This window comes from Parasteatoda tepidariorum, chromosome 4 (assembly GCF_982258835.1).
Source record: "Parasteatoda tepidariorum strain Cologne lab strain chromosome 4, Ptep-v5.0, whole genome shotgun sequence".
NCBI lineage: Eukaryota > Metazoa > Arthropoda > Arachnida > Araneae > Theridiidae > Parasteatoda > Parasteatoda tepidariorum.
Window position 1 is genome coordinate 65,352,191 of NC_141758.1, and position 17,941 is coordinate 65,370,131.

The 17,941-nt window shown below is 29.5% G+C and overlaps 2 protein-coding genes across 2 annotated transcripts in view; both read left to right on the forward strand.

The window, feature by feature from the left end:
• LOC107441097 (bone morphogenetic protein 2-A) overlaps positions 1–12,879 on the forward strand; it is a 51,741-nt gene extending 38,862 nt beyond the window's left edge. The window contains exons 3-5 of the mRNA XM_016054244.4: positions 6,489–6,648; positions 8,989–9,144; positions 10,853–12,879. Of these exons, the coding sequence (XP_015909730.1) occupies positions 6,489–6,648; positions 8,989–9,144; positions 10,853–11,259 (723 nt within the window). The 3' untranslated portion in view covers positions 11,260–12,879. The remainder of the gene's footprint in view (positions 1–6,488; positions 6,649–8,988; positions 9,145–10,852) is intronic.
• Positions 12,880–15,271: 2,392 nt separating this feature from the next.
• LOC107441096 (cytoplasmic 60S subunit biogenesis factor ZNF622) lies at positions 15,272–16,651 on the forward strand. Its single transcript, XM_016054243.4, has one exon. It carries the CDS (start codon positions 15,457–15,459, stop codon positions 16,576–16,578), a length of 1,122 nt encoding a protein of 373 aa, XP_015909729.1. The 5' UTR covers positions 15,272–15,456; the 3' UTR covers positions 16,579–16,651.
• Positions 16,652–17,941: the final 1,290 nt, after the last annotated feature.

The following is a 17,941-nucleotide window of genomic DNA, read 5'->3' on the forward strand; positions in this document are numbered from 1 at the left end:
AAGAGGCTTTCTTTTTTTTCTTATTACTATTTTTTTATTTCAATGTCTAATATTTCCTCAGGGTTTCTTAATTATAATTTAATCTTCAGGTTAATGGTTTGATAATTGTCTGCGTTCTGATAATTGTTTCACTGATGATAAAAATCTTGTTCCAATGATTAGGACATACATCCAATCATGGATTCATTAAAAAGACATCGATATTGATATCGTTCTGGAAATTCTGTTCGATTAAAAAAAAAAATACTAATATTTTTGTTAGGTGCTCGAGACGCTGAAATAAGGCAAGCTAGCAATCAAAAAAGATAAATTTGAGTCTGAACCATTCTTTATTTGTAACATTTGATTTGAAAAGGTGTTTCTGTTGTTGCCTGGTTATGAGTGTTAAAGATATCGAAAAATTAAGATTACGAAGAATTCGAATTGTTTATTCATTTTAGTTTTAAAAGTAGGGCAAAGACACTTATTTCTGCATTATTCATTTAGCGATTTCAGACAAAAAGAATGTGTAATAAAAATTTTGATTTCTAATTCATATGTTTTTAAAGATCCAATATATGCTATATATGCTGACACTGCTATAATTTTGCAGCTCTTCTGCCAAGTTTACAGAAGACATATGCATAAATATTTACACTAAGTAGCAAAAAGCCTATCTGAAAAAAAGTGGTGAATTATATAAGCCACGAATTGTTTAGAAATAGAGATGGATAAAAATCTACTAAATTCAATTTATTATACTAAGAATCACAATTTATAAACTACCACTTGAAAATATTTATTCGCAGTCCGGAGCAAGTTGGCATCTCTGTGTAGATAAATAAAATTATTTTTGTGTGTTTAATTGCATTAGTTTTTTCAAACCATTTTAGTTACGATAATAATATAAAAATATTAAAAATTTACTCGAATTATGTGTTTCCAATATTCCTGGCTTTGCCGGTCACCGGTGACCCCCGTGGCATGCAACGTGTTAAAAAAGTTATTTTTGCTGAACTAATGCTTAGAGGGTTAAAGGCTTTAGTTTTAGGAGAGTAGAAACTTCTCGACAAGGTGCATAACTAGATTTAACTTACGTATTTTCTTATTTTTTAACTCAGCTCCAAGTACTTTAACATGCTATTTTAACTAGTTAAAAGCACTAAATAATAATAAAATTCAATTTAGTTAATAAATAAAAAAAACAAGAAATTACCCCATTTCGGGACAGAAAATTTTAATCCTAAAATTTAAGCCAAGAAATCCAAGAGAAGGGTGGTCACTTGTTAAATGTGCAGCTATTAAGAGAAATTAAAATTTGGCAATTTCATGCAATACTGATTCCACGAAAATTATCTTAAAATCCTTAGAGAGAGAAAATATTTCACAGTTAGTAGAAAGAAAAGACAGGAATGATTTGAATATATTTAAGAATTGTAGACATATTTGCATTAATTAAAATTCTAAAAACCTGTCCATAAGCATTTGAACAAAAAGACGAAACATTCAAAAGTATAATGATTATGATTAATGAACAAGTCGTGCTTCACTTTTTGGATAAAAATTCCTCTCCCTTTAAAATTATGACTCTTGAAGATTTATTAAAACTGTACTAAAGTCAGTCAGTCCACCCTTTACTTCATATAATCCTTTAGAAAATTAATAAACAATGCGTCGAATTATTTTCTGCGGATGTTTTTTTCTTCCCTAAAGGTGACATGAATTACCCTAAAGGTGACATGAACAGAGTTGAACTTTATTTTTATTAAATCTCTTGCGACTTTCAAATTCCTAACATTTAATTTCTATTCAATATCAAGACAGTTTTTCGGTTAATTTAAATAATTTTCATTCTTTTTGAAGAATGAAACTTCAAAACGCCTTAAGTCAAAATGTTACTCTACAAATTGTAAAAAGCATGTCAGAATAAAATTGTCTGTATTTGTTTAGTAAATGCTAGGTTTTAATTTTTTATTGTAAATCGGATTTTTATTAATAAAAAAGAGAGTTATCTTGTTTTCGTATGATGACATTTTTGCCTTTTTTTCAAAGAGTTTTGAAAATGTTTTGCTAAATGTGAAGCATTCAAGTGTTTTAGATGGGACCCTCAATTTTAATTAAAAATAACATACGGTAGGGAAAAAAATCTAATTTCAGATTTTATTTCTAAAGTGTCAAATTATACATATCTATCACTACTTATTCACAAGTAACCCTTTGCCTAATTTAATTGTAGTCGCGATTCTACCTTCGCCGTTTTCCAGAATGCAGGTAAAGAGTAGAAAACAAAATACTATGTCAAAAACAAGAGAAAGTGGGAGGACTAAACCGTAACGCAACAAAAAGTTAAAAACAGGGTGCGCAAAATACCATATTGCTTAAGGGGACACTTCAGGTTCAAAATGATTTTTTTTAAATATCAACCAATTTTAATGAAAATTTCTTAGATATTGAATAAAGCATTTAGAAAGATATTCCCAAAATTTGAAGCAGAAATATTAATTTGTTGAAAAGCTATAATTTTTTTAATAATTTATCCGCAAGGTAAATTACTAAATGTTCCAATATTTCAAAATGTTTCTTGCGCATGAGTTTTTATCGTAGCTGTATGAAACTCATTTATATTACAGTTTGAATAAGTATAAATAAAATTGGATATGTTTGAACAACTTAGCACTTAATTTTAAACAAATAAAAAATAAATTTTAAAAATTTAAATTTAAATAACAATTTAAAGTAATTTAAAAAATATTCAGTGAGTATTCAGCTTTTATTTATATCACATTGGTTAAGGAACATTAGACCAATCATATATATGAAGAAAAAATAAAGATTTATTCAAAACTCATGCGCAAGGAACTTTTCGAAGTTTGAATATTATCGTAAAAAACAACATTGAGAAAAACAGTTTAACAATAAAAACAGACAGTTTACAAAACCTTGTTTGCAAATCTTGAAATGCTTATAACTTTGCAAAAATTGACTGAAATTTAAATTTTTTTTTTAAATTGTAGCTAGATATAACTATTATTTTTTTAAACAAAAATTGAAAAAAGTATAATTTGGTCGATTTTCGGGTTTTTCATCGTGAAGTGTCTGTCCCCTTAATACTACGTCAAAAATAGGTGTTTGTGTTCCTTTTCATACTTGCCAAATCTTACTCTTCCAAAATACTTTTTTTTCGAGGGGTAATCAAACCATATTTGAAAGGTAATTGTAAACAGAAATATATTTCTCATATTACCACATGCAGGGTTGCCATGGGCGACTAAAAATACAAAACATGGTGACTATTAAAATTAGCAACATAATTGTATTATTATTTTTTTTATTTCGTTTACTATTGAAAGAATCACCATCATCATTAGAATTTTATCTGGGAACCTGAGGCACATAGATTATAATATGTGTTAATGGTTTAAATGTGAATAAATTTGTAATGTAAGTCCCAGTGGTAGTTACGGTTAAAAAATTTAAGATATTATATATACATACCTGCCAACTTGTAATCCTTTCGAGGATGATTTTCCCCTGTGGTAGTAAATTTGGAATTTAAATTACAATTTTAGGCAGAAACACATGCTGAGTTTTGATTAAGCTCATGTGGACATACATGACAGTATTACATATTATTATATGTGCTTAATTTTTAAAAAAATAGTGGTGGCAAAAACATCATAAATTAAGTTTATAAAAGCAAGGAATATATAGAAAGCATACATTTTACTACCACTTTAAATATAGAAATAAAATTTTACACCAAATGCGTAAAAGTTGGCAGGTATGTATATAAATAAAAATGAATTGAGTATCACTTTTTACTAATTCTGTCGCTCATGGCATTTCTGCACTTGTTTGGCTCAGTTTCATCATACCTGCCAACTTTTACGCATTTGGTGTAAAATTTTATTTCTATATTTAAAGTGGTAGTAAAATGTATGTTTTATATATATTCCTTGCTTTTATAAACTTAATTTATAATCTTTTTGCCACCACTATTTTTAGAAAAAGTAAGCATATATATTAATATGTAATACTGATAAGTCCTTTCAAAATACAGCGTAAGTTTCTGCCTAAAATTATAATTTAAATGTCATCGAAAGGATTGAAAGTTGGCAGGTATGTATCATATTATTAACAAACATTTATGTGTAGTGGCAATCAAAATCGTGTTACACGCATTGCATGCGGGTAACTTTTCTAAAATTTGTATTGCAGCTGCTATAGGTTAAAATTTTGAAAAAGTGGTAGGCAAGATTTCAAAAAAGTTGAAGCGAATTTGTCACTACAGCAACAACTTCAATTTTATAAAATATTTACGACATTACGATTAAAACATTACGATTGTAGCACTGATTACATAAATACTGAATCATTTATGTTTGCAATAATCACGAATGGATAATTTCTTTGAAAAACAGAGAGGAAACGAAGTAGTTTTGCTACCACTTTTTAAACTTTTGTATGGATCGTAGAAATTTAAAAAAACGCATTTTAATATGACTCGTTTATATGATAAAGAATTAAGAAGAAAAATTAATATTAAATATTAGAATAAAATCTTGAGCAAAAATTTGTATATTTGTGGCAACTATGAATTTACTTAGAGCTTTACAAAATATCTGAGTTGCCAACTTGCTCCGGACAGCGGATAAATATTTTCGAATGGTAATCTTTTAATGTATGATTCTATTCTAGGTTTAGTAAATTTGATGTAATAAGGCTTTTACTCACTACTACTTTTAAATAATTCAAAAGCTTATGTAATACGCCACTTTATTCCAGGTATGCCGAATTGAAACTCTTAAAAAGTTCGCATCTAGTTTTCTACCGCTTTAAAAAATATTTAGTCTCTTCTGGAACAGTTGGCATTTCTGTAATGTTGATCACTTACAAGGGAAACTAGGTAAGTGTGACTCGCAGATTTTGAAATAAACTAGTGGGATGTATGCCTTATGAGGAATAATTTTAGGGGGAAACATTCGTTTCGGCCCATAGAAGGTCCTGTGAGAGATAAAAAATAATTCAATATATAGAAACATCGGTATTTTATTACTTCAATGCAGACTATCAGTTATTGTCTCATACTCCAATTAATTTTGTGGTACTTTTACGTACTATATAATGCATAATTGATTTCGAAAATTTTATATATCTATAGTTTTTCAGAAAAACCTGTTAGGTTAATTTTTAAAAAAAATTGACATCAAATTTTTTAAATTTTTCTTTCAAAAAACTTTCCAAATTAATTGGAGTATGTAATTGTAAATCAATTAATAATTAATTAACAATTAATTAACAATTCATTAATTTCCTGATTAATTTATTAAATAGAAAATTAATTATCCAATTAATTACAAATTAATTGGATTATGAGACAGTTACAATAACTAATAGTCTGCCTTGAAGTAATAAAATACTGATTTTTCTATATATTGAATTATTTTTAATCTCTCACAGGACCTTCTATGGGCCGAATCGAATGTTAATTAATTTATTAATTAGCAAATTAATTAATTATCCAATTAATTACATTATGAGACAAATACAATAACTAATAGTCTGCATTGAAGTAATAAAATACCAATTTTTCTATATATTGAATTATTTTTTATCTCTCACAGGACCTTCTATGGGCCGAAACGAATGTTTCCCTCTAAAATAATTCCTCATAAGGCATACATCCCACTAGTTTATTTCAAAATTGGCGAGTCACACTTCCCTAGTTTCCCTTGTTAGTCGCATAGCTACCTACTTGTTCCAGATTTTTCATGATGTTTTATTTTTAAAATGACATAATACCATTTTAAATTTCTTTTTAGTTATTCAGTTACCACGTTGAATGCCAAGCTAATTTTACATGGCTCGCTCGTCTGGCCGAACGGTAAATAATTACAAACAAAATTTGCAAATATTAGACAGATTTTGCTAGTTTTTTAAAAGGTTTAACATGACATATCTGAAAAAAGTGGTGATTTATAGAAGCCTACGAATTGTTTAGAAATAGTGGTGCATAAAAAATCTACCAAATTGAATGTATTAAACCAAGAATCACAATTAATAAACTACCACTTGGAAATATTTATTCGCTGTCCGGAGCAAGTTGGCATCTCTGTGTATATAAATTAAACTATTTTCGTGTGTTCCATATTGCATTAATTTCTTCAAACCATTTTAGTAACGATAAAAATATAAAAAAATTAAACATTTACTCGAATTATGTGTTTCGAATTATCTTGGCTTCGCCGGTCACAGGTGACCCCCGTGGCATTCAACGTGTTAATAAATTTAATTTAAAATGTTTTCAACAACCATGTAAATATGTCAATCGCATATATAAGTAATTGTGTTTAGGTTTAATAAGCCTGTAACAAAGACAAAAAGTTATTTTTACCTACATCTTTTACTTTTTCTTGTAAAGTTAATTTTCAGAAAGGATAAAAATTGGCAGGTGTGTAATTAATTACTATTTGTCATTTAACTTTTTTAATTTCGCTGTCTCTTTTCAGCTAAAAGTCTATCAAGTGTTGCCTCCTGTGAAATCTAAAAGGAAGAAGCGAAAAAGAGTTTTGGAAACCCGAAGAATCAGCCTTCATTCAACTGGGTGGGAGATATTTTCAGTGAAACAAGCTGTTGCTGATTGGATAAAAGATAATGAATTAAATCTTGGTAATGATTATAAGGCTTTAAGTTTTCTCTTGAAAATTTACAGTTTTGATGAAAACCCCTCTGAGTGCATGATAAAAATAAAAATGCATCACCCAATTATAAGATCAAAAGTTATTCACTGTTAAGTTTGTTGTAAGTTTACCATGCAGTGAACTTTGCAGACCAGAGCAACAAAATTATATATGTGTTATATAGTATTTCTATACTTTTCTCGAATGTATATGTCGTAAGGCTCATTTAATTTTTATTTTATATCCGTCGTTGAGCAGCCGACCCAATTTTGGATTTACGACTACCAATGCTCAACTCCATAGCCCTGTAATTTTGAACCAATCCAGAAGACAAGTGGACTTCTAGATCAGTACCCTTAGAGGTATTGATTTGCTATGGGACCATGGAGGACTCTGCGACTCGACAGATTTAACGTGCATCAGTCACCATTTACTACACGGGGAGTCTTCGGCCGGCGGGGATCGAACCCACGAACTCTTGGACATGGGCCCAGCGCCCTACCTACCGGGCTATCCCGGCCTGTCGTAAGGCTCATTGGAAAACTTAGCTCATGTCACTTAGTTTTGAGCCTAAAAAGATTCATTGCAATAAATGTAACAACTGACGGCTGTAAATTACAAGGAACCGAATTATCCGATAAGCCTATAACTATAGGTATTTTAGAACCATGTTGATAGTAAAATTATTTAAAACATCTAGAATAGTTTTACTTTTTCTTGCTGACTAAAAAATGCATACAGCATTAAAAATTAATATATGATGTAAACTTTAAAAACTAAGTTAATAAAACTTTCGTTTTATTTATTTAGCATCTTAAGTAAAAATCAAAATTTATTTATTTCTTTTCAGTCTATTTTGAAGACTAAATTAATTAAAATTTTTATTTTATTGTTTTAATATCTGAAATAAAAACTATTTTATTTTCTCCTTTACTGTCTTCTCTTGAGACTAAGTTACTAAAATTTTCATTTTAATGTCTGAGATAAAAAATATTTTATTTTCTCCTTTTCTGTCTACCAAACGTAATATTTTTTTATTTTATTTTTTTAATGTCAGAGATAAAAAAATATTTTATTTATTCCTTTTCAGGCTACTTTAAAGACTAAGTTAATTAAAATTTTTATTTTTATTATTTTTATTTTATTTATTTATTTATTTACTATTGTTGTTATTATTATTATTTGCAAACAAAAAGATTTTTACGCGACCTTGAATATACAAAGCGGTTTCAATATTTATTTCAGGTAAACTGAATTCGAAACTTTCTGTACAAAAAGTATTAATTTTAAAAACCGAGTGCTGTGATCATAAAGTACCGATTGAAGCGATTGAACGATTTACGATGTAAATGATCTATTAAGTTTTCAAGGTTATAATACGTATTTCATGTTAAGTAATCACTTACTTAAATGATCATAAAATCGTATCTTAAATATTTTCTTATAAAGTCATGAATATTTTATGAAATAAAACGGGGAATTTCATAAATATTAATTACCTATTAAGTGATTAGTGAACATAAATGTATGTTACCTACTGATGGAATATATTTACTCAATAGTACCGATTGCGTGTTGCGCTACAGAAGTTCTGGTAAAATAATGGAAATCTGGAAAATTGAAGCGGTCTTTTTACTCTTCTGAAAAATATGAAAAGAAATCATTTCGTTTACTATCAGAAATTCCGATTGCTAAGATTTCCATAAACGTTTTCATTAAGTGGTAGAAAATTATAAACTGAAGCCTGCAGAGTTTCGGTTTCTTTTATCAACACTTAAATAAACTTGCCCAATTTTTGGGTTTAAGACTACTAATGTTCAACTCCGTAGCTTTGTAATTTTGAACCCAATCCAAAAGACAAGGAAACTCCTGGATCAAGTATTGGGAGAAATTTGTTTAGAATAAGAGGTGCAACTATTTTTGCTGTGTGTGTCGCGTTTATAACTTTGTAATGAAATAAACTCGATAAATAAAGATTTGTCATTTTTGGTCCATTTTATAAAATTAGTATTTAATTTTTTTCTCTCGCATAGCTGCTATGCCATACGCTTTTTATGGCAAATTTTGTCAAGTGATTGTCACAAACAATTAATTAATGAAACAAATTAAGCAGAAATGGGTTAAATTTATTGAGTTCTTGAAACTTTATAGTATGGTTTTAAATGCTGTGGTGGTCAAAATCATTTAAATTCCATTAAGACTAAAACATAAATTTTTCCAGCAAGTAAATGAATTCCCAAGAAGCGTAAAAATTGGTAGTTATATTGTGATATCTTACAAAAATCTTAATTATCTGTTATACATGTAAGTAAATGTAATTAATTTTTAGGTCTAACCATAAGTATTCGAAGTCTTGATGATGAGCCAGTTCCAAAAGGACTAGTGAAGTTTGCAAAAGGCAATCGAAGTAATAAACTACCTCTATTAGTTTTATTTGTGGATGACAGTCGGCAAACAGTTGGTAAATTTGCACCTTCTTCTGAAGGTAAGACGTATAGCCTAACAGTTTTTCTTTTTTAGACCATTAGTTCAAATACATCCTATATGTAAATGCAGAAACACACTAAAAAGCACAGCGATATGCTATACAGATGAATATTTTGGTAGTACTATAAGCAAGTGTACTATCATCACAGTATCGAAGCCTAGAATTTCTGTCTCTGTGCTGATGTCCAAATCCTAAGAGTTAGTGATGTCTCATTGCAATAGCTCACATTATTGCGATGAGTGTACCGTCTAACTTTTGATTGGGTGGTCGGTTTTTCATTCTGTAAAATTCTTCGGTAATATCTTAAAGAAATATCCTTAGAATGTGGTACAGTTAACTGTAGCAAAAATAGAAAATGCTTATATTAATCAAAAATGCACTTTTTTAGAAAGAAGTATACTTTTTCAAAGAAATATTTAGAGATTCGGATTTATAATTCTTAAAATATGGGTAGATGCAGTTTTGAAAAGCTGACTATTTTTTTATTTAATCGTTATAATGATTCAAAAGTTTGTTACTGTAAAGTTATTTTAACGCGTCATATTTCTCTTCATATCAACGTGTCCCGCAGTGATCGTTAAGACACGGTTCCCAGCAGATCACCGAAGTCAAGCATCACTGGCTACGGTCAGTGTGCGGGTGGGTGACTACTTGGATCAGCCTGCGTAGGGACCGAGGGTGTGCGGTATTGATCCTCGTCAAACTGTTCTACCGTAAAGTGCTCGACTTCGCGTGCAGGTCATCGGGCTACCGAAGCGGGGTGCCATCCCCTCTGCAGAGGATCAAAATTGTGATGGCATGTCTTCGGATCATCCTCAGGGATGTTTCCCAGACCGACGCCAATAGCCCATTGTGCAGCTCTAGTGCGACGTAAATGAACAACAACAACAAATCATATCAACGTAATTTTTTCGCAAAAGTTATAACGCATCAGCATGAAGAAATATACATAATATAATGAGAAATTTAGATAAAATAGTTAATCTTTATTAATTAATTTGTCAATAATGAACTAATTTCTGAATTGCAAGCCATAAAATTTTTATAAATTCTCTATTTTCAGATTTTAAAAAAAAAATCTAAATCTTATTTTTTATGTCATTTGCCTAATAAAATTTAATAATTTAAAAAATTAAATATTTGAATGATTATTAAATGGTACACATTGTTGTAATATCGCCAAATAGCAACACTTCAAATTTTACGTCATTCATGTTAGCCTATATAGGGTTTGATCAAAATAATGCATACTAATTAATTTTTCATTTAGCAAAAAATGTTTTGGAAAATTTTTTCATGGTAAAACTGTTGGTCCAATTTGAAAGACCATGTTGGAAGCTTTTAGAAAAAAGTGTCCTTTTTAGCCGTGCAAAGTTCGAATCCACCAAAATGAGCGTAAGAAGTTAATAACTTTTTTTTAGCTTTAATACGAGCAATTTTAAAATCATTATAAAGGATGGCAATATTTTGTAATACTTTTCTTTAAATTATTATGGTATTGAAAAAAAAAATCAGTTTTTAACTTACTACGAATCAGCTTTTCTTTAAGCTAGAAAGTTATGAACTTCCTTTCCTCATTTCGATCAATGCAACATTTGCATGATTGCAATTTTGCAGCAGTTTTTATTTTCAGGGTTTTAATTAATTTATTTCATTAAAAATATACTAAAGAATTAAATGTTCTCTTATTTTAAATTTATTTCAGGTTTGGAAGCAAATTTTTCTACCAGTTCGGATCTTACAAGAACTAAGAGGGGAGACGTAATTAGTTTAGGGTCACATTCTGACAAAAACGGATCGTGTTCGAGGCACGATCTCTACATCGACTTTGACCGTATTGGATGGGCAGCCTGGATTATCAGCCCAAAAGGCTACAATGCTTATCAGTGCAAAGGTGACTGTTCCTTTCCCCTGGGACAAAATCAGCGTCCCACAAATCACGCCACAGTGCAGAGCATAGCACACGAACTGGGTCTAACGAACGCTGTGAAATTGCCATGCTGTGTTCCGGACAGACTACTCTCCATCTCGCTCTTGTACTTCGATGAAGTGGGGAATGTGATATTGAAACAGTACGATGACATGGTAGCCATGGGTTGTGGTTGTCACTGAAGTCATAGTGTGACATCATGTTTACAAAATTTGCTTATAATATTGCAAATAAAGCGTTGCTTTTATTTGTATACAATGATGAGATGTGTGTTGTCACGTAAACGCACTCTAAAAATGAATAAACTTCCCGGGACCCTTCAATGTCTTAAGGTTATCTTAAGTCTGTCAAGAAAGATATTTAAATTCACACAAATTTATTTAAAAATGTTTAAAATAAAATATAAATGTGTAAGTCGTTGCTTATATCATGATTTGAAAAATCAATTACGTCGTTCTTTATGCGATTTAAAATATTTGTTGATGCTTTAAAACTTCTTATAAAGACAATGCTACGAACAATTATATATTTCATGGAACATTTTTTTCCATCCTCCGTAGCATATGTAATAGCAAAAGTACGTCATTTAAAAATTTGATTTTTGATTCAATAAATTCGATGTAAAATGATCACGACTTGTATATAATTCGAACATGTATATGACAAAGAATGACCTGATAATCGAACGGTTATATTTTCTTGCACTGACTTAAGTATGAAAAATGGGCTAACTTTACTTTTTTTTACTCTGTTTTTTCACCACCTCTAAAAAAAATATTTCGTAAAAATTAACAAAACACTGAAATTTTTCATTGATTTATTAGCATTAGAAATAATTGATACAGTAAAATTATTCATGCATATATTTATAATTTTTTCAAAATCTGGGATTCTGGGATTATTATGCATCCCAGCCCAACAAGTTAAATTGCTTTCAATCTCTAATAGTCAATCTCCAATTAATAATTTACACATTCTGTTACTTTTATACACTGATGTAGCATATTAATGCACTTACTTCAATTTGAGTATTTTGCATATATCTCTTACTTTTTGAATAAATAAATAAATAAATCATTTCTAAATTGATAAAAGTCAATAAAACCTCAATTCAGAGGCATTGATTGATAACGAGCTTTTGAAAGTTTAAGTGAGGTTAGAAGATGGTAATTTATATTAAGTTTTAGTCATTTAATAAAAAAAGAGTGGCATTTCCATTATTCTCTTGATAAAACTAACCCTTTTATTTAATTAGAAACATCCTCTTAGCTCTCTCGCTGGTGTCACTTTTATTCAAGTAGTTTACAATGACTCGTAATAAAAATTCATTTTGTAAGGTAGAGCTAAAGAGTTTAGAGTTTAAAATACTCTAAATCCCACATTGAAAACATAAAACTTTTCATATTGTTAAACTAAGGGGGAACAGCTCAAAAGGTGATATTATCATTAGAATATATCTTGTTTGTAAAATGAAAATCTAAGTAACTTGTAACGCTTCAAATTAAAATTGATGAGCCTAGCAAAAGAGGGCATTAAATAACATTAATGCTGGTGTTTTTGTCTTCTAATTCACTGAAATGTCACTTAAATTTTTTCCCCAAACCTCTTCAACTGTTAAAGATATATTTGCTAGAAAAATTCGCTTATTATTTTCTCCTTTAAATATTAATATTTTATACGTACTATTTGAAACAAATTAATCAAAAATTATTTTTATGTTTTAAAACTGTTTTGTTAAAATGTTTATAAACGATTTTGTAAATTTTTGATTGCTTAAATATTTAATAAAGATCACGATAAAATGCTTTGTATTTATTACTATTGTAGTTTGTTTTATTCATTTGTCAATCGAATTACAGAATTAGTTTATTAAATGAACTATCCAGTTTCAAAGAAATGTTTACTTACAAATATATAACAAACAGTACGTAAAAAAATGATAGCATCTAATATAACTTATGATGCAGTGATCGGAATTTCAATTACTAAAGACCTATCTTAATGGTTCATAGAGTTAGTCTCAAATGTGATAATTTTTCAGTGCTTTACTATTAATTAAAATGCGGAATCAGACGCAATAATGCGCTATGTACTTTCTTTAAATAAATAATTTTAAAATTTTCCTATCAAATTCATGTGTATACAATTTATGTAATTCATTGAAAAAGTCATATTAGTAAAAAAATACTTTTCGAGAACGTTTGACCAATTTTGATCAAATTTTTATTTTGGCATTTAAAATAGCAAAAAATATAATTATTTTTATTTTGGCATTTAAAATAGCTTTAAAATATCGCAAAAACTTTATATACCTTACAAGCAATCCAAGTTTTTCTCGGTTATCATTAAATAAAATAGTAAACAAAAATAATTACACGAAATTTTTTTTATGAAATTATCGTTAGCGAAATATATTTTATAATTTAGTGCAAAAATTCTATGATTCACTTGAAAAGTTCTCGAGATATGGTGGAATGTATAAAAAGTAATACTAACATTAAAAGGGGTTCAAACTTTAGATCGCTCTTCTAATTAAACTATTGTAACCATATTTCCCAAATGTGTCGGGAGGAAAAGGTATACTTATGCAGAAAAGGTACGTTTTTGTATCTGATGCCGTGACTTAATTAACAGTTATCATTAAATAATTAGAATATTTAAGGTCCACCATTTGAACCTTATAGTACCTGACAAGCCTAACACGAGGTCATATCTAATTTTATTTATTCATTTATTGCACACTACATAAAAACGGGTGATACATGTACCAGTTTCTAGTACATATTACAAACGTTCGATGTAGTTTATCTATGCTTTCCAGCCCCATCAGTATTATAAACAAGTTCTGTCCATACATTCAATACCATTATAACCATTCATGTCAGTTAAAAAAGCAGTGCCATGTTACTACAGCTTTTTGCGGTCTCGGTTGTACATAAAACTTTGTTCTTCATTTAAATATGTTCCTCTACTACCAAGAATAATGCACGAGCACATCCCTGCTGCTGTGTTGGACAATGATAGAGACATGCTGTCGAATAAATGCATAGATGCCAAACCAGAAATTTTAATTCAATGCTAAGCAGGACCCTATCTGCCCACAATATTTACAGACATACTGAAATAGATGATCTTAATTTGCTTAATTTTTCCAGCACTTCAATGATTGATTCGCTCGTTCGTTGTAGTGGAACTGGGCGTCTGAGGCCTTATGGCCATTTCAATGATTGATTCACATGCCCATGTCGTATATTTTTGTTTGAACTTATCATTTATAGTGGTGGTCAAAATCATTGTAAGTGTAAGTCAGATTTTTAAATCAAAAATAAAATTGCAATTCGTAAAATTTATCTTTCAATTAATCTTTCTATGTTAGCTCTTTTCTGAATATCCTTATTTTTTATTTTATTATTCTAATCGAAATGCTTTCTCACACTTTTAAATTCTCATCCTGTCCTTAAATATATTTTTGGCCAAAGTATGCATGAATTTAAATAAAGACATTTTACCCTTTAATCTTCGTTGGAATCACTCGACCTATTTCATAAACCAATAGCAATTACTAAGATTTCCCTCTGTCCCTAAATTGAAACATTTTACGGATTTACTTTGCAAGATTTTCCCTAACATATAATCGAGAGCCACAACTTTTCGTGTACACTTTCCTGACTGCTCTGTCTAATAATTAGGAAATAAATTTTGTACCCTCCTTCCCTGCCTAAGACCTGTTTTAATCCTTCCACTTATCAACGACGTTATATATATATATGTAAACAAAGAAATAATTTCTCATATTCGCCACCATACTTGATTAAAAAATTTTAATTTGGCCATCTTTGTCTTTTAAAAAAGGAAATCATTTCTATTTTTGCGAATTGAATACGTTTCGTGTATACTATAATATATTAATTATAAATATAAAATTTTTTATTTGGATCTCAATTGATTCTACTGCAATTTTTTTAAACTAAATGTGATAACTAATAATTGAAATTATCAACTTTGTTTAAGCTCAAATATCTACTCTTTTCTATAAAAACAATTTTCTTGCTACTGCATAATGTTTCATATTCAACTCCTCTCCTCAACAAGGACAAATGTCTTACAATACTATCAAATATCCATAATGGCAGAAACCTCTTTTTTAGTTTCACTAAATGGCCACTAGGTAACGCTGTCAAACTTAGTGGAGTAAAGAGTAAGAAAGCTAGAAGCAAGGTTCAAATTTCGAACAATGGTTAAAAATTGATTTTGTTTTTGCATATCGTCGTGCTTGTGACGTAATGTTGTGCAAACGTTCATGTTATCAATTTGTTTAGTAACTAGATTTATTTAATACGTCTTATAATCAGATTTTTAAACAATTTAAATTTATCAAGATGCCATTAACCTGTCTTGCTTGCAAATTATTGTTTTCTGTCCCTCAACTTCATCATGATCATTACAAAACTGATTGGCATAGATATAATTTAAAAAGACAAATTGCTGAGCTACCTCCGCTGTCTAAAGAAGAGTACGAAAAACGATTGGCTGCCTTCAAAGAAAGTGAAGCTGAAAAAGATAAAAAAGTTTCACTACGATGCGAATCTTGCAACAAGCATTTTTCTTCCAACAATGCATTGGAAAACCACCTGAAGTCCAAGAAACACTTGGACGTCGAAGCAAGGAAACCTAAAAAGTCGCCCCGAAAAGAAATAAAACCTACGACAAGCGACCAAAAACCTATCGCTGAACCAGCTGCAAATGATGTATCTGATAATGACGACGATTGGGAAGATGACGATGAGGAAGGTGAATGGGAAAGTTGTGACGAAAATGACGATGAAGGTGGAAAGAGAATTATAATTGATACAAACGACTGTTTATTTTGTGATAACGTTAGCGATTCAACCGAGAGCAATGTATCCCACATGACCTCTGCTCATTCCTTTTTCATTCCTGATATTGAATATCTTACTGATTTAGATGCTTTAATTGGTACTCTAGCTGCTAAAATTCACATGGATCACATATGTTTATGGTGCAATGGTAAAGGGAGAGGTTTTAAATCTGTCAAGTCTGTAAAGCAGCATATGATAGACAAAGGTCACTGCAAAATGTTACACGAAGGAGAAGCACTCTTAGATTATGCTGATCTCTATGATTACTCTAAAGTTGAGAGTGAAGATGAACCAGTTGATGTTGCTGAAATGGATGAATTATTGAGTGATGCTGATTATGAACTAGTGCTGCCCTCCGGTGCCACTGTGGGTCATCGATCATTAAGTTTGTATTATAAACAAAATTTGAAACCAGTTCAATCTAATAGCAAACAAAAAGTGAAAAAGGTTTTGCAATACTACCAGTCTATAGGATACACTGCAACCACGGCTAAAATTGCTGCCAAGAAAGCAAGGGATATATCATATGTGAAAAGAGTGAAAGACCGGTATAATCTGAAGTTGGGTATGAAGCAGAATAAGTTGCTTCAACCTCATTTTAGGCACCAAATTATGTTCTAAGTTTCATAACCTAAAAATATTAGTTGTATAATTATTACTGTTGATACAATTAATAAATTACTAGTGCAAGTTATTGTTTTGTTTACAATTTATTTGTGTTGTTTAAATTACCTATTAACTTTTTAGAATTATTTTGATTCCATTTTCAATTTGAGATTTGTACACTTTTTTATCAACAAGGAAAGCAAAGTTTTAGACATAAGTATGTACATTTGATCAATCTTTTACACTCATAAAATTTTTCTTTGTTTTTTAGTAGAAAATAGTGATTTATTAAAATTAATTTTCTAATTTGAAATTTTATTACAAAATTCTAAAAATTACAATAATTTATAAATTTTTTATTGATGTGTTAGACCATGGTACATTTCAAAAAAATTTTTATTGCAAAAAATATCATTTTTGTACATTCTAAAATGCAAATATAGCAGATTACCTTTAGATTAGCAGAATAAGAAAAATGATTTTGTTAATCTTCTATCTGTGATTTAACTTGATTCTAACTTCACATATGTTAGAGCAGAGTTGTACTTTAATTTTTAGATAGCGAAAGCAAGCCAAAACTAATATAAAGATGTAAGTTTATAAATGATTTATTTAAAAATACAACCGAACCACGATCCCTTGGTCTTGTTTTAATGGTCCTGTTGCAAAGGCAATTTTTATAATGCCTGCCTCTACAGTTCAGAAATTCTGCCGCATTTAAACATACTGAAGTTTTTTAGTTTTCAGAATATAGTTAACTCCTGATGGTAAGGATGAAGGAAATATAAGGGTTTGTTGCAGTTTTGTGAAAATGTTGAAACTTGTGGAGTTGTCGATTTCAAGAAATAGTTGCAAAAGCTGAAGAAGTGCAAAATGATACTGATGAAGTCAAAATGGTTCCACAATATTTCCAGAAAGAACAATGAATGAATCATTCTGTATTTGTGTGCAATACAAATTTTAAAAATTGTACTGAGAAGAAAAGATTATATTCAAACCAAAATTTATAAATATCTTTATACTTTTGCATCGTAAGCATTATTAAATAATAGACATATTTTTTTTACGATTATAGTTAACTTATTAAATTTTAAATCGTTTACTTCTCTTATACTTTTCATACATTTTCCAGTTATTACTTTATATTTTATATCGGCCTACATTCGTCGTTTTTCGTATCTATCGCTCACAATGTTCCCATGGGAAACAAGCGATCGACGTTCTACGGCAATATAGATAAATTACTCAATATTAAAATGAGATTTTTTTACTTAAAATGCATAAATGAAAATTGCACTTAAATTGCATAAATGAAAATATTTTACGTGAGCAAATCTAAATGGATATAGTTATAAGTTTACAGAGGGATAAGTAGTAA

Excerpts from the sequence above, each read along its gene's own strand:
- LOC107441096 (XM_016054243.4), top strand. The coding sequence starts at position 15,457 with ATGCCATTAACCTGTCTTGCTTGCAAATTATTGTTTTCTGTCCCTCAA.